This window comes from Tauraco erythrolophus, chromosome W, assembly GCF_009769465.1.
Source record: "Tauraco erythrolophus isolate bTauEry1 chromosome W, bTauEry1.pri, whole genome shotgun sequence".
Lineage (NCBI taxonomy): Eukaryota > Metazoa > Chordata > Aves > Musophagiformes > Musophagidae > Tauraco > Tauraco erythrolophus.
The window spans coordinates 28,279,267-28,296,683 of NC_141497.1; the positions used below are offsets into that span (position 1 = coordinate 28,279,267).

The 17,417-nt window shown below is 49.3% G+C and overlaps 1 protein-coding gene across 1 annotated transcript in view; it reads left to right on the forward strand.

Moving 5' to 3' along the window:
- Positions 1–12,838, forward strand: part of LOC147526288 (syncytin-2-like) — a 37,649-nt gene extending 24,811 nt beyond the window's left edge. The window contains exon 2 of the mRNA XM_086630127.1: positions 12,626–12,838. Within this exon, the coding sequence (XP_086486253.1) occupies positions 12,626–12,838 (213 nt within the window). The remainder of the gene's footprint in view (positions 1–12,625) is intronic.
- The last annotated feature ends 4,579 nt before the right edge of the window (positions 12,839–17,417 follow it).

The window sequence follows — 17,417 nt, forward strand, 5'->3', positions numbered from 1 at the left end:
GGCCCCCTTGTCCCAGCTATGCTCCCCCCTTATCCCGCCGTGCTTCTGCACTCCGGCACACTGAAAAGTCCTTGGAGTTTCACGTCCAACCACAAACACCAGCTTGCTATCAACATTCTTCTCAGAGCGAGCCTCTGAGTAAAACCAAAACAGGGAGCTCTTCTGGCTGTTAAAAAAAAAAAACTCTGTCCCAGCTAAAACTGGGACACTGGCCAATTAGTATTCCATATCATGCAGCATCATGCCCAGTATAAAAGCGAGGGTCAGCCGGGAAGAAGGGCTTTTGCGCTTTGGCTTTTTTTTTTTTTTTGCACTTTTGCTCTTTTGCGCTTGCTGCGCTGTTGCTCTGCTGTTTTTCTTTCTTTTCTCTCTCTCTCTGCCCCTCTCTATTTCGGGGCCTCACATTCGTCCGGGATTGCAGCTTCGGGACGAGACGGGCTTCGCATACGAGAGGGTGGTGAGCACCTATCCTGTGTATTAAATCATCTGTATTAAATTGTTCTTATCTCAACCCACAGGTTTCCCCTTTCTCCTTTAATTCTCTCCCTCATTCCTGGGGGTGGGGGAGTGACCGGCTGTGTGGGGGAGGAAGTTTTCAACCTAACCCACGACACAGCCGGAGATAGATGAAGCGATTGAAAATGAGAGTGACTGAGTTATTTTAATGATAATTAGTTATACCTAGGAGATGTGTTTTTAATTTTAATTGTTTGGTAACAACAGGATTGGGATAATAATAATCCAGTAAATAATGGGTCAGGGCCACTCAGTCTGTTTGCCAGGCTGGCTGCTCCCAATGGAGAGGCTGTTGGGTGCAGAGTTCCAGCAGGTTGAAGAGCTGACACCAGCAAGGCTCCTGTCATAGTTTTAATTTAATTTAATAGTTTTCTTCATGGAAGAGTGATGTCCCCATGCACATGTTCATTTTGCAATTGCAAAAGTGCCTTTGAGAAGTACACACATCATCTCTCAGAGCTTATGGGGCAAGATGCATCTCCAAAGGGGGGATGCCACCCCTGCATTGCCTGCATTCTGCTCATGCCAGCAGGCTGGCTCATGCTATGCATGTCTGATCCAAGTTCGCATCAGTAAAGCAATAAAGGACCTGAATGCAGAAACGAGCCAGAGCCAGGGTACATCCCTGGGGAAGTGTGAGCCGGCACTGCAGGACCTTTCCCCCACTGGAACCTGTGCTCAGTTTACCTGTTTGACCGAAATGGCTGTAAAACTGGAGATATGAATCATGCTTGGAGAGTTTCCAGCCGGAGGATTCAGAGCCTTACTGGAAAAGGAGGGGGTAGACAGCACTGCTGAGCAATGGTGGTAGGATCAAGTTGGGCTGCTTTCTTTCTCCCAAACCCCACATGACCATCATAGCTCCAGTATTGCCTCTCTTCCATCAGCTGTCTCCCAGTGGAGACACACATCCACCTGAGCCACTTTAATCCTAGCAGCCTGATCCACCTGTTGGTTGTTTTGGTGTTCTTCAGTTACCCTACTCTTGGGTAAGTGAGCATCTACATGACATATCTTCACAACTAGCTTTTCTACCCATGCAGCAATGTCTTGTCACAACGGGGCAGCCCAGATGGGTTTGCCTCTGCGTTGCCAGTTGCTCTGCTTCCACTGCTGTAGCCACCCCTACAGGCCATCCATGAGTCAGTGTAGAGATAGAGTATCACAGAATCAGAATCACAGAATGTTAGGGATTGGAAGGGACCTCAAAGGATCATCTAGTCCAATCCCCTTGCTGAGTACTGGCCACTTTTCTCATTCAGCAATATCTAAGGCCAGTTGAATGGCTTTCACCTCTGCAAACTGACTGGATTCACCTTCTCCTTCTGCAGCTTCTGCAACTTGTCATGTAGGACTCTACACAGCAGCTTTCCACCTTCAGTGTTTTCCTACAAAGTGACAGGATGCATCAGTGAAAAGGGCATATTGCTTCTCATTATCTGATAGTGTATTATTTGGTGTCACCTCCTCCTCTGGTGACATTCCAAAATCTTTGCCTTCTGGCCAGTTTGTAATCACTTCCAAAATTCCCAGGCGACTGGGGTTTCCTGTTCGGGCCCTTTGTGTGATCAGTGACATCCACTTACTTCATGTGGCATCAGTTGCATGATGTGTAGAGGAGACCCTTCCTTTGAACATCCAGCCCAGCACCAGTAGTCAGGGTGCCAGGAGGAGCTGTGCTTCAGTACCAACCACTTCTGAAGCAGCTCGGACTCCTTCATATGCTGCCAATATCTCTTTTTCAGTTGGAGTATAGTTGGCTTCGGATCCTCTGTATCCCCAACTCCAAAACCCAAGGGGTCGACCTTGAGTCTCCCCTGGTGCTTTCTGCCAGAGACTCCAGGTAGGACCATCCTCCCCGGCTGCAGTGTAGAGCACATTTTTAACATCTTGTCCTGTCCGGACTGGCCCAAGGGCTACTGCATGGACAATCTCCTGTTTAATTTATTCAAAGGCTTGTTGTTTCTCAGGGCCCCTTTTAAAATCATTCTTCTTCCTGGTCACTTGGTAGAGAGGGCTCACAAATAGACTGTAACTTGGGATAAGCTTGTGTTTGTTTCTTACTAGTCAATGGAGACATAGCTGCAACTTTGTTGATCGCTTCCACGGGGATGTGACGACGCCCGTCTTGCCATTTTATTCCTAAGAACTGGATCTCCTGTGCAGGTCCCTTGACCTTGCTTCATTTTATGGTGAAACCAGCCTCCAGAAGCATTTGAACAATTTTCTTCTCTTTCTCAAAAACTACTTCTGCTGTGCTCCCCCATATAATGATGTCATCCATGTACTGCAGATGTTCTGGAGCTTTGCCCTGTTCCAGTGCAGTCTGGATCAATCCATGGCAAATGGTAGGAATGTGTTTCCACCTCTGGGGCAGTCAATTCCAGGTATACTGGATGCCCCTCCAAGTGAAAGCAAACTGTGGCCTGAACTCTGCTGCCACAGGGATCAAGAAAAATGTGTTAGCGATATCAGTTGTGGCATACCACTTGGCTGCCTTTGACTCCAGTTCATACTGAAGTTCCAGCATATCCAGCATGGCAGCACTCAGGGGCAGTGTGACTTCATTCAGGCCACAATAGTCTATTGTTAGCCTCCACTCTCCATTACACTTGTGCACTGGCCATATGGGACTGTTGAAGGGGAATGAGTTTTGCTGATTACCCCTTGGCTCTCCAGTTGACAAATCAGCTCATGGATGGGAATCAGAGAGTCTTGGTTGGTGCCATATTGCCGCCAGTGCACTGTCATAGTAGCAATTGGCACCTGTTGTTCTTCATCCCTCAGCAATCCCACAACAAAAGGGTCCTCTGAGAGGCCAGGCAAGGTAGACAGATGTTTAATTTCCTCCGTCTCCACAGCAGCTATACCAAAAGCCCACTGGTACCATTTTGAGTTCTTGAAATACCCCCTCCTGAGGTAGTCTATGCCCAGGATGCACGGGACCTCTGGGCCAGTCACAATGGGGGGCTTTTGCCACTCATTCCCAGTTCTGACTCATTTCAGCTTCCAATACAGTCAGCTGTTGAGATCCCTCTGTTACTCCAGAAATACAGATGGGTTCTGCCCCTTTATAGCTTGATGGCATTAGGGTGCATTGTGCACCGGTGTCCACTAGAGCCCTATATTCCTGTGGGTCTGATGTGCCAGGCCATCAAATCCACACAGTCCAATAAACCCTGTTATCCCTCCCTTCCACCTGGCTGGAGGCAGGGTCCCTCTAGTCCTGCTCACAGTATTCATCGCTCACCTTTTGTAAAAATGAACTAGAAGTCCCTTCAAGAGGATCAGAAATGGGGTCAGCCCTTCTATACTGTCTGGGGAGCTGCCTGCTGGAATCCGGAGCAGCATTTTACTTGGAAGAATCCCCTTCAGTGATTGTTTTTCCTTTCAACTCCTGTACCCATGCCCTTAGGGTCGAGGCAGGTTTTCCATCCCACTTCCTCATGTCCTCTCCATGGTCACGCAGGAAAAACCACAGGTTATCCCACGGTGTGTGCACTCTGTGTTCTCTCTTGATCAGGGGAACGCTTCTAATAGCTGAGACACGGGTCCGTACAGATGGAGAGTGGGACATATCCTCTTTGAATTGCTGGAACTCCTGGGACAGTTTCTCCACAGCTGCAATGCAGGCCGGTACATAGGAAGAGATACTTCCTTCGTATTGCCGGAGTTGACCAGCCAAGTCCTGCACCATTCATTCCTCACCTTCTCTCCAGGACATTATTGCCAACAAGTTGGCATAGGATGCTGGTGCACTCTGTAGGAATTTCCGCCACATGGGCTGATTGCACAGAACTTCATCTGGATCTGTGGATAACTGCTCGTTATTCAGATGGTTGTAAATCACCTCCAGCATGGCTAACTCTCTCAGGTACTGGATACCTCTTTCCATGGTGGTCCACTTGTCTGGGTGACATGTAATATCATCCTTGAAGGGTTACCTTTCCTTCATGCTTGACAGAAGTCACCTCCAGAGGCTTAGGGTTCATGGTTTTCTTCCAATTGCCTTGTCGATGCCCCCTTCCCTAGACAGGAATCCCAGCTGCCTAGCTTCCCTACCTTCTAGTTCCAGGCCATCGGCTCCATTATCCCAGCATCGGAGCAGCCAGGTGACAATGTTCTTTCTCATGTTGAAGGCGGCTGAAATCCTTTTGCCTATCTTGCAGCTCACCCAGGGATAGGGATCAAATGGTTACCGTCTCATGTGTGGGCTCTGCCTCATCCTCCTCCTGTTCTCGTGATGGCCCTGGTTCATCTTCATCCCTCACTAAGTGAACTGATTTCTTTGTGCACTTCTTCTGTACAGGGGTGACTGATACAGGAACAGGTGGGTTCTCTGGTTCATCTGCAGTGTCTGTCATTTTGCCATCAGATCCAGGGACCTCCTCTCCCCTTTGAGGGTGCCGAATAGTGTTAGACAAGGCAGCTCAGTAGGCATGGGCCAGGCCCCAGCACATTGCACTGATCAGAGTGTCCCAGGGATTGCCAGGGTGACAGCACACTTTTTCCAAACATTCTATTAGTTTTTCAGGATTCTGCACTTGTTCAGAGGTGAAGTTCCAAAACACTGGAGATGCCAACCATCTTAGGCATTTGTCCATGTTCTCCCACGCACCCTGCCACTCATAACTATGTGGCATTCTCTCAACAGTCCATAGTGCAGAAAGGTATTTATTAAGGATTCTAACCCTTGCCTCACTTCCAGTCTCAATGATCGATATGAGTTTTACTCAAAGGTCCCTTGTAACTAGTAACTACAGAATGAGTAGCTCCGCTTTCTATTAAAAAGTCTATAGTTTTGTTCCCCAGCTTTACTGGAACCAAGGGATCGGCTGGGGAGACTTCCAACTTGTTTTCTTTTTCCCCCAGTCCCCTTCAATCCTCATTAACATATTCCAACAGAATAAGATCTGCATCTCTCTTGTCCCCTGCTCCATTCCTTCCCTGTTGGATAGGACACTCATTTTTCCAGTGTCTCTCCTTTCTGCAGATGGTACACTGGTTCAGACCTAAAAGGAGGCATCTAATTGGGGTGCATCCCCATCCAGCCCCGTTCCATTCTCCTCTTCCCCAACCTCTTCCTCTATCTTTTCCTCTGATATTGTTTCCATTTATTGCTACCGCTGACAGAGATGCTTGCAGTTTCATTCTATTCTATTTTTCTTTCTTTTCCTTTTCCTCTTTATTATTATATACCTTGTAAGCAATCTCTAAGAGTTGAGAAACTGACATTCCTCCTGCACCATCTACCCTCTGTAACTTTCTTCTAATGTCCTATGCCAATGTCCAATAAACAGCATATTAAACATCCTATGATTTGTCTCCTCATCTGGATTCAGATCTGTCCATTTCCTTGCTACTTCACACAATCTTTCATAAAAGGCTGAGAGACTCTCTTCTGAACCCTATCTTACTTCATAATGTTTGGTTATCACCCCATGTTGAATCCCGTACAATATTAACTGCTGATCCTTTACTACAGCCTTTACAACACTTTTCCTTTCTCCTTTCTTTCCTTGTCTCTTCTGCCAACACATACACTCCATTATCATCCACATTTAACAGTTTACATTTTTTTCTGTGTTTCATGATCATTTCTTAAAGAGAAAAATAAATCAACATATAGTGCTTCATCCCATTTATCCATCCTTCTACGAAACAACATTAATTACAAAATAGTGTTATATTTCAGAGTTCCGTTTTCTGGCCACTTTTCTTTATCATCCAAATCATACATAGGCCACCATTGTCTACAATATCTCAACAATTTTTCTTTAGTCATGGGATCCCCTCTGAATGTCTGTATACCAATGCACGCAGCATGGGGAACAAACAGGAAGAGTTAGAAATCTGTGTTCGATCAGGGGGTTACGTGTTGCGGACCGCCTGTACCTTCCCACAGTGGGTCGCAACCAAACAGCTGTTGCGACCACGATGTGTCTCACAATCAGAAGGCTCTTCTAATCTCCAACAGAGAGCTCCGACTCACTGCTCTCCAGGAGCTCCTATCACTCCAACCTCCAGGAGGGAACTGCCCCACTCCCTCTTGGGAGTGCCCCATCTTTAAGCCTCCCATAGGTCACGTGGTCTCCAGCTGACCACCATGACTCACAGCACCTGTCTCGACAAGGCACAGGTGCTTCCCATGTAGCAGCCAGGAACTCCCCCAACAATTCCCCCTTTCTTTTTTGAAAAAAAGGCCTAATAGCCTTTAGGGGTTTCTAATGTTCCGATTCCATTTTTCGTCACCGTTTGTCAGATGCCTTGGAACGAAATCATGGGGGAATCGTTCTCATTTTTTGTCATACTATGACGGCGGATATATCCATTGATCCGGCGACGATGGATACATCCACCCTGGCTGCTCTGGCTGCTTTTTCTGTTGATCAACCTGTGGCTGCCGTAATGCTCCTGCAAAAGCTTTGTCCGGACCATCATGCATCTGCGTATGCTTTCTCATTCTTTTATTTCTTGGCCAGCCGTTAGTGTAAACCTCTGACTCGCATTGCTTAACAAAATGGCCCATCTTTCTGCACCTGTAACATCTCTGTTTCCCACATTTATGACGAGTGACTGGGCCATTAACTTTTCCGGCATTTATTATCCGCCTTTGACCCTTCCGCCCTGGGCATTCCGATTTTATATGTCCCAGGTTTCCACATCTATAACACTTCTGCTTTCTAACACGCAAGGAACCCGAGAGGGCTAGTGCCACGGGGAACGCACTAGGCCCTCCCCTCATTTCTGTTATAGATGATTCTTTATTGTTAACTGGTACCCCCAGAGCTTCAGCCAGGTCCCAGTCCCTGGCCTCTATTGCTTTTGTTCTAACCTCATCCCAGAAGCGAACTGGGTCATGAGGCTGAACTGCTACTGTAGTCGCTCCCAAGGGGTCTGATTCCAATAAACAGGCGGATTCTGGCGACTTTCTCCTTGGCTTAGGTGCGGTTGGTAACTTCCCAGCAGAACTATCACTTGCTTCAGAGGTCTTTCTTATAGTCTCTCTTGCTGCAGGGTGGGTCATGGCCTGCTGCAGCATCTCCACTACAGCTGCTAACTGCCGGGATACTCCTTGTAATAGTGTCATAACTTGCTGTAGTATTATTGGCTGCTCCAAACATACCTGGGCCGGATAACCGGGTACTGCGGGATATGAAGTTGCCAAGGGTGGGGCCAATCGCTCAAATGGTGGAGCCGTAGGCATAATAACGGGGGAAGGGAGAGCTGTTGGGGCAAAGGGTGGGGGACATTTTAACACCTCCTGCAGGGTGGGGCAGAGAACCTGCACAGTCCCCACAACTTTCTTGATATCCTTGAACAGTGAAGATAGACCTGATTCACTGTCCATGCTGTCTGAGGCCAATCCTCCCTCAGACAGTTCATCATCTTCTTCAAAACCTTTGCCCATTGATACATAACCTGTTGCTTGAATTATATTATCCAAGGCCCCCCATGTACGCAATAGGTCAGTTTTGGTTAAGTCCTCATTCTCAAAGACTACTTCACAAAGCAACTTATCCCCCATTTTTTTCCAAAGCTCTAGGTTAAAAGAGGCACTGAGACTCACTAGGTCTTCACGCTCCACCGCCCAGTTGAGTAAGTTATATAGATCCTTGCTTCTTATATTGGCCCCCACAGCCATTATCACAGATTCAAGAAATGCAAAAGTCTGGCCTTCCTTTACAAAGTTCTGTCTCATGTCCATTCCCAGCGGCTCACCTTGTTCCAGATGTCTAGGTCAAAACTGGTCAATCCGCAGCTCCTGCCGCTCTCAGGCTTCGCTGGGCTCTGTATCTTGTATCTACCACACTTCACCCTGCGGTCCAGGCAGTTCACACTTCAACAAATCAGGGTCACCAGATATCGCAGACCACCTGTACCTTCCCACAGTGGGTCACAACCAAATGGCTGTTGCAACCACAATGTGTCTCACAATCAGAAGGCTCTTCTAATCTCCAACAGAGAGCTCCTATCACTCCAACCTCCAGGAGCAAACTGCCCCACTCCCTCTTGGGAGTGGCCATCTTTAAGCCTCCCATAGGTCACGTGGTCTCCGGCTGACCACCGTGACTCGCAGCACCTGTCTCGACAAGGCACAGGTGCTTCCCATGTAGCAGCCAGGAACTCCCCCGACAGTTACGATCTTGTGGCAATTACTGAGACTTGGTGGGACAGCTCGCATGACTGGAATGTGGTCATGGATGGCTATGTCCTCTTCAGGAAGGACAGGCCAGCAAGGCGAGGTGGTGGAGCTGCTCTTTACATGAGGGAGCAACTAGGGTGCATTGAGTTCTTTCCAGGAGCGGATCAGGAGCAAGTTGAGAGCTTGTGGGTGCGAATTAAAGGACAATCTGGCATGTGTGATACTGTTATTGGTGTCTATTACAGACCACCGGATCAGGATGAGGAGGTTGATGAGGCCTTCTACACGCAGCTGATAGCGGTCTCGCAAATGCAGGCCCTGGTTGTCATGGGGGACTTCAACTACCCTGATATCTGCTGGAAGGCCTACTCAGCCAGCCATCCGCAGTCCAGGAGGTTCCTTCAGTGCATTGATGATAACTTCCTGATGCAAATGGTGGATGAGCCTACTAGGAGAGGAGCGCTGCTGGATCTTATTCTCACTAATAAGGAGGGTCTGGTGGAAGCGCTGAAGGTCGAGGGTAGCCTTGGTTGTAGTGACCATGAAATGGTGGAGTTCAGGATCTCATGTGGCAGGAAGAGAATACCTAGCAGAACTAGAACCCTGGACCTGAGTAGGGCCAACTTTGATCTTTTCAAAAAACTGCTAGGAGAAATCCCATGGGACAGAGTACTAGAAGGTAAAGGGGCCCAAGATGGTTAGCCTTCAAGGACCTCTTCTTCCAAGCTCAAGACCTGTGCATCCCAACAGGTAGGAAGTCAAGAAAGGGTACCAAGAGACCTGCATGGTTAAATGGGGAACTGTTGGGCAAACTCAAGTGGAAAAAGAGAGTGTACAGATCATGGAAGGAGGGGCAGGCCACTTGGGAGGAATATAGGTCTGCTGTCAGAGGATGTAGGGAGGCAACTAGGAAAGCTAAGACCTCCTTGGAATTAAACCTTGCAAGAAAGGTCAAGGACAACAGAAAGGGCTTCTTCAAATACATTGCAGATAAAACTAACACTAGAGGCAATGTAGGCCCACTGGTGAATGAGGAGGGTGCCCTGGTGACAGAGGATAAGAAGAAGGCAGAGTTACTGAATGCCTTCTTTGCCTTAGTCTATACTGCTGGAGGCTACCCTGATGAGCCCCGGAACCCTGAGGCTCCTGAGGAAGTCAGGATAGAGGAGGAGTCTACCCTGGTTGATGAGGACTTGGTTAGGGACCAGTTAAGCAACCTGGCCATCCATAAATCCATGGGTCCTGATGGGATGCACCCACGGGTGCTGAGAGAGCTGGTGGATGTCATTGCCAGGCCACTCGCCATCATCTTTGCTAAATCGTGGGGAACGGGAGAGGTGCCTGAGGACTGGAGGAAAGCAAATGTCACTCCGGTCTTCAAAAAGGGCAAGAAGGAAGACCCAGGTAACTATAGACCGGTCAGCCTCACCTCCATCCCTGGAAAGATAATGGAACAACTTATCCTTGGTGCTGTCTCTAGGCATATCAAGGATAAGAGGGTCATTAGGGGCAGTCAACATGGCTTCACTAAGGGGAAGTCGTGCTTGACAAACCTGATAGCCTTTTATGAGGACATCACCCAGTGGGTGGATGATGGTAGAGCAGTGGATGTGGTCTATCTTGACTTCAGTAAAGCATTTGACACAGTCTCCCAAGGCATCCTCACAGCTAAACTGAGGAAGTGTGGTCTGGATGATCGGGTAGTGAGGTGGATTGTGAACTGGCTGAAGGATAGAAGCCAGAGAGTAGTGGTCAATGGGACAGAGTCCAGTTGGAGGCCTGTATCCAGTGGAGTCCCTCAAGGATCAGTACTGGGACCTGTATTGTTCAACATATTCAACAATGACTTGGATGAGGGAATAGAGCGCATGGTCAGCAAGTTTGCTGATGACACTAAACTGGGAGGAGTGGCTGACACACCTGAAGGCTGTGCTGCCATTCAGAGAGATCTGGACAGGCTGGAGAGTTGGGCGGAGAGAAATTTAATGAAATACAACAAGGGCAAGTGTAGAGTCTTGCATCTGGGTAAGAACAACCCCATGTACCAGTACAAGTTGGGGACTGAACTGTTGGGGAACAGCACAGGAGGGGAAAGGGACCTGGGGGTCCTGGTGGACAGCAGGATGACCATGAGCCAGCAATGTGCCCTTGTGGCCAAGAAGGCCAATGGCATCCTGGGGTGTATTAGAAGATGTGTGGTTAGTAGGTCGAGAGAGGTTGTCCTCCCCCTCTACTCTGCCCTGGTGAGGCCGCATCTGGAATATTGTGTCCAGTTCTGGGCCCCTCAGTTCAAGAAGGACAAGGAACTGCTTGAGAGAGTCCAGCGCAGGGTCACAAAGATGATGAAGGGAGTGGAACATCTCCCTTATGAGGAAAGGCTGAGGGAGCTGGGTCTCTTTAGCTTGGAGAAGAGGAGACTGAGGGGGGACCTCATTAATGTTTATAAATATGTAAAGGGTGACTGTCATGAGGATGGAGCCAGACTCTTCTCACTGGCATCCAATGATAGGACAAGGGGAAATGGATATAAACTGGAACATAGGAGTGTGGATACTAGAAAGCTAGAAGCAGAGAAATTTTCCAGCTGCTGCAGCATCCTGGGAAAGTTCTTTTTCCCATGCAGGCTAGCTGAGAAACAGTTTGAGGTTTTTGTAAACTAAGACTCTATCTTGCACCTGTAGCTTGTTATGCAGTCTTGTTTATGGCACACTGGGAAAGTTGTTTTGAAATGGGTGTTGTAGCATTCAGCCAATCACTCTGGGAGTTGGATGGTCAAGCGACCAATAGCCTTGGCCATTCTTGCAAACCATGTTATATATACGGATTTGTAATTAATTAAAGTATTGGCATTTTGGCATTTTCTCCTGGACCTGAATTCTATGTCATTCTTTTCTCCGTCCTCAGTACAACTTCGACATTTGGTGACCCTGACGTGATACAACCACAACTAAATTTAGAAGGTACGTGCTCCCCCCGAGGCTCCGGGCACGGAACTCTAGACTGAAAAGATGGGGCAAAGCTCCACAAAAGAAAGCACGATATTTTCTGCCTTCAAAAATGTGATAACGATCGCAGGAGCTGACATAAGTGACGAAGCTCTCTGTGAATTGCTAAATTGGGCAGCAGAACATGAGTTTGTAGCTGATCCTAATGCTGCCCTTAGCCCTGAAGCTTGGGAACTGTTAGGGGATAAGTGAATTCATGAGACCGTGTTTGGAGATAAGAGCGTACTCGACCTGCTACGTACGTGGGGGTCCCTATATGACATAATGCGGAAGTGGACAGCAGGAAGAGAAGGGAAAGAATTACCGGGCTCTGATGAATCTGCGGGTGAAGGCTCTGAAGGGGACGATGAGTTATTTGAGGGATCACTGACCCCGGACAGCACAGGCAGCGTACTCACCGCGTCTCCGCTGCCCTCGGGGACTGAGAGACTCGCGGGGACTGCGCGGGGGTCCTATCCCTCCCCGCGGGATTATGTTCCACCTAAGTACCCCTCTCCACGCGATTTTGTGATGCCGGAATACCCCTCTCCAGTAGAACAGTTAGCAAAACTAACCGGACAAAGGAAAGCGTTGGAGCGCCCCCCACCCTCTGCCCCAGCGGCCTCCCCCCTACTCCTCCGCACTGCGGCCACCCGTACAGTCGGTTACTTCAGTTACTGCAGCGGGATCTGTCCTTCCTACGGCTCTGCCATTCGCTCCTCAGCCAGGCCAGGCGCCGCTCGCCGCCCCGCAATCGTCCCTGGCACAGTTAGCTCCACAACAGGGCTTGGCACCGCTGCCTGCTGCTCCGCAATGGGCTCTGGTGGCGCCGCAGGGACCGTCCGCGCCGCTCCTGGGCGCGGCCATAGGACCCTGGTCTTCCGCGGCTCCGTTTCCGCCGCCTTCGTGTCCCACGCCGTCACCCGTAGCGCTCAGCTATCCAGTGCATACGCCAGCATCCGGGTATTTCCTGGTGCAGGCGCAGATGGCGCAGCCGTCGATGGTGGATTTCTTGGTACACCAGCTTATGGCGGTTTTGCGAGAAATATCACAGCAACTAGCCGTGCTGACGGAGGTGGTGCGGCAGGCTACTGCTGCTGGACCCGTGCCGAGACGACCTGGGCTGGCTGTGCCAACCGGCCCAGTGGCGGCTCTGGAAGTTATTGCCCTCATTGACAGGGCTTTAAACTAGATTCGAAGGGGGAGGGGAGTATTATCAAGAATGATAAAGATATGCTGGAAGTACCTGAAGAACAGAAGAAAGGAATTCATAGATTTCATAGATTTCTAGGTTGGAAAAGACCTTAGAGATCATCGAGTCCAACCATCCCTAATCCCCATTAAACCATATCGCTAAGTAGATCATCCACCCTATTCTTAAACACATCCAGGGATGGGGACTCAACCACCTCCCTGGGCAGCCTATTCCAGTGGCTGACAACCCTTTCAGAGAAGAAATACTTCCTAACATCCAACCTGAATCTGCCCTGACTAAGCTTATACCCATTTCCTCTTGTTCTATCACCCATCACTAATGTAAAGAGCCCTTCCCCTACCTCCCCACCATCCCTTCACCTATAGGACTTATTGATCTCCAAACCCTGCAGGACCTTATGGCTGCAGTGGGAGGTTGTGGCGCCGCAGGCTTCTGTAGCCCTTTCAGTGGGGATTCGGAGTGAGTACAAGGATTTGGGCTTAAATGCAGCTCCTTAAGTGCAATGGGTGGATGCTCCAGATGAGGCTGGTCAGGGCACTCGGAGCTTGTTGGTGTACTTTAGACCCTGACATCATGTTTGGCGGGATCTCTTGGCAGCCTTTAAATCCGTGTGGGATTCATAGATTCATAGATTTCTAGGTTGGAAAAGACCTTAGAGATCATCGAGTCCAACCATCCCTAATCCCCATTAAACCATATCGCTAAGTAGATCATCCACCCTATTCTTAAACACATCCAGGGATGGGGACTCAACCACCTCCCTGGGCAGCCTATTCCAGTGGCTGACAACCCTTTCAGAGAAGAAATACTTCCTAACATCCAACCTGAATCTCCCCTGACTAAGCTTATACCCATTTCCTCTTGTTCTATCACCCAACACTAATGTAAAGAGCCCTTCCCCTACCTCCCCACCATCTTTTCTCAAGTATTTGTAGGCTGTAATCAGGTCTCCCCTCAGCCTCCTCTTCTCCAGGCTAAACAGCCCCAACTCCCTCAGCCGCTCCTCATAAGTTTTATTTTCCAGCCCCTTGACCAGTTTAGTCGCCCTTCTTTGGACTCGCTCCAGGAGCTCAATATCTCTCTTAAAGCGAGGGGCCCAAAACTGGACACAATATTCCAGGTGCGGCCTCACCAGTGCCGAGTACAGTGGCAGGATCACTTCCCTGCTCCTGCTGGTCACACTATTCTTGATACATGCCAGTATCCCATTGGCCTTTTTGGCCACCTGGGCACACTGCTATTCCAGCCACTCCAGCCAGGAAGTCAGGTTCATCTGGGTTCCAACTTAAATGCCTCTATACCAATGCGTGCAGCATGGGAAATAAGCAAGAGGAGTTAGAAGTGTGTGTGTGCCTGTTGGGATATGATCTTATTGGCATCACGGAGACGTGGTGGGATGAATCCTATGACTGGAGTGTCAAAATAGAAGGGTATAGGCTCTTTAGGAAGGATAGGAAGGGGAGAAGAGGAGGAGGAGTTGCCCTCTATGTCAAGGAGCAGCTAGAGTGCATGGAGCTGCACCTGGGGACGAATGAGGTCCCGACTGAGAGCTTATGGGTTAGGATTAAAGGGAGAGCAGGGACAGGGGACATAGTAGTAGGGGTCTGCTACAGACCACCTGAAGTCCTTTGATAAAGAAGGTAAAGCTGCTACCTGGAAAGAGGGAAGTGTGCTGGAGTTGGAATGAATGAACTGGGTCTCTGCTCACTGTAAAGCCTTCTTGAAAACCAAAAAACTGTAAAACAAAAAGGGGGAATTATGGCTATCACCCAGCTGGCTTGTATTGGTAATTATCTAATTAAGGTTTAGGCCCTGCCTACAAAAGGTGGGCCATTTCCCCCTGTCTGTGGGAGATGGAACCATGTCTTTGGGACTGCAGCCTAGGCTGGTGAGCAACACACCAGGAGGCCTGCATGGATGAACAAGGAGCTCCTGGATCAACTTGGACACAAAAAGAAGGCCTATAGAGGGTGGAAGCAAGGACAGGTAGCCTGGGAAGAATACAGAGTGATTGTCTGAGCAACCAGAGATCAGGTTAGGAAAGCTAAAGCCCTGATAGAGTTAAATCTGGCCAGAGAAATCAAGGGCAACAAGAAAAGCTTCTATAGATATGTCAGTGATAAAAAGAGATCTAGGGAAAATGTAGGCCCTCTCTGGAAGGAAATGGGGGACCTGGCTACCTGGGATATGGAGAAGGCTGAGGTTCTCAATGACTTCTTTGCCTCAGTCTTCACTGGCAAGAACTCCAGCTGCACTGCCCAAGTCACAGAAGGCAAAGGCAGGGACTGTGAAAATTAAGAACTGCCCACTGTAGGAGAAGATTGGGTCTGAGACTATCTTAAGAACCTGAAGGTGGAAAAGTCCATGGGACCAGACAAGGTGCATCCGTGAGTCCTGAGGGAACTGGCAAATGAAGTTGCTAAACCACTATCCATCATATTTCAGAAGTTGTGGCAATCTGGTGAAGTTCCCACTGACTGGAAAAGGGGAAACATAGCCCCCATCTTTAAAAAGGGGAAAAAAGAAGACCCAGGGAACTACAGGCCAGTCAGTCTCACCTCTGTGCCTGGCAAGATCATGGAGCAGATCCTCCTGGCGACTATGCTAAGGCACATAGAAAATAAGGAGGTGATTGGTGACAGTCAACATGGCTTCACTAAGGGCAAATCCTGCCTGACTAATTTGGTGGTCTTCTATGATGAGGTTACAGCATTGATGGATAGGGGAAGAGCAACTGACATCATCTACCTGGACTTATCCAAAGCATTTGATACTGTCCCACATGACATCCTTGTCTCTAAATTGGAGAGACATGAATTTGATAGATGGACAAGGAATTGGCTGGATGATCACACTCAAAGAGTTGGCTGGATGGTTGTACTCAGAGAGTTGTGGTCAACAGTTCTGTGTCCAAGTGGAGGCCAGTGATGAGTGGTGTTCCTCAGGGGTTGGTACTGGGACCAGTGCTATTTAACATCGTTGTTGGTGACATGGACAGTGGGATCGAGTGCACCCTCAGCAAGTTTGCAGATGACACCAAGTTGTGTGGTGTTGTGGACACAGTGGAGGGAAGGGATGCCATCCAGAGGGACCTTGACAGGCTGGAGAGGTGGGCCTGTGAAAACCTCATGAAGTTCAACAAGGCCAAGTGCAAGGCCCTGCACGTGGGTCGGGGCAATCCCATGCACAAGTACAGGCTGGGCGGAGAATGGATTGAGGGCAGCCCTGAGGAGAAGGACTTGGGAGTGCTGGTGGATGAGAAGCTCAACATGAGCCGGCAATGTGCGCTGGCAGCCCAGAAAGCAAATCGTATCCTGGGCTGCATCAAAAGAAGTGTGGCCAGCAGGTCGAGGGAAGTGATTCTGCCCCTCAACTCAGCTCTCATGAGACCCCACCTGGAATACTGTGTTCAGCTCTGGAGTCCCCAACACAAGAAGGACATGGAGCTACTGGAACGAGTCCAGAGGAGGGCCACGAAGATGATCTGAGGGTTGGAGCACCCCTGCTATGAAGACAGGCTGAGAGAGTTGGGGCTGTTCAGCCTGGAGAAGAGAAGGCTCCGGGGTGATCTTATAGTAGCTTTCCAGTACTTAAAGGGGGCCTACAGGAAAGCTGGAGAGGGACTTGTTACAAGGGTGTGTAGTGATAGGACAAGGGGCAATGGATTCAAACTGAAAGAGGGGAGATTTCAATTAGATATAAGGAAGAAATTTTTCACTCAGAGGGTGGTGAGGCACTGGAACAGGTTGCCCAGAGAAGTTGTGGATGCCCCATCCCTGGAAGTGTTCAAGGCCAGGTTAAATGACGCTTTGGGCAACCTGGTGTAGTGGAGAATTTCCCTGCCCATGGCAGGGGGGTTGGAACTAGATGGTCTTTGAGGTCCCTTCCAACCCTAACCATTCTATGATTCCAAGTGGCACCGAGTGCAGTGCCAGGAGCCCCGGCGGCGGCGCCTGCACGGACAGTGGTGCCGCTGCAAGCCGCAACGCCCCAAGCTGCATTGCCGTGTGTAGCTCCGCAACCGTCCACGGCTACACTGCCCGCTGGCCTGGCGCCTGTGCCCTGCCAGCCTTCCTCATCCGTGAGGCCCGACGATGCAAGCAGTGTTACTGCGGACTCACTTACTACACTGCGGGAAACTGGCGGTGGTCAGACATCGGCAACCAGTAACACAGCTGGCCTACAACCGTCCTTGGACGCTTCCCGAATGTAAGGTGACTGTGCGTCCAAATAATTCAAAACGCTTCTGGGAAGCAGTAAAGAGGCGGGCTCTGGAGGCTGGGGACTGGGATTTAATAGAGAAAGTCGGGATGCCTGAAGATGAAAAGGAACCTGAGCGGGTTGTTATAGTGCCTCAAAGTGCTGTGCAGGTAGATCAAGGTGGTAGTGAACCCACAGAGGGGTATCATCCAAGCCTTTCCTGTACAGAAAGCTCTTCCTAACTCAGGTCAGTCTGACCAACATGAAGTTATCGCTTGGAAAGTGGTCCAAGATCTACAATCCAAAGTGGCACAATATGGGCTAGGGTCTCCTCAAGTCATGCAGATTATTAGAG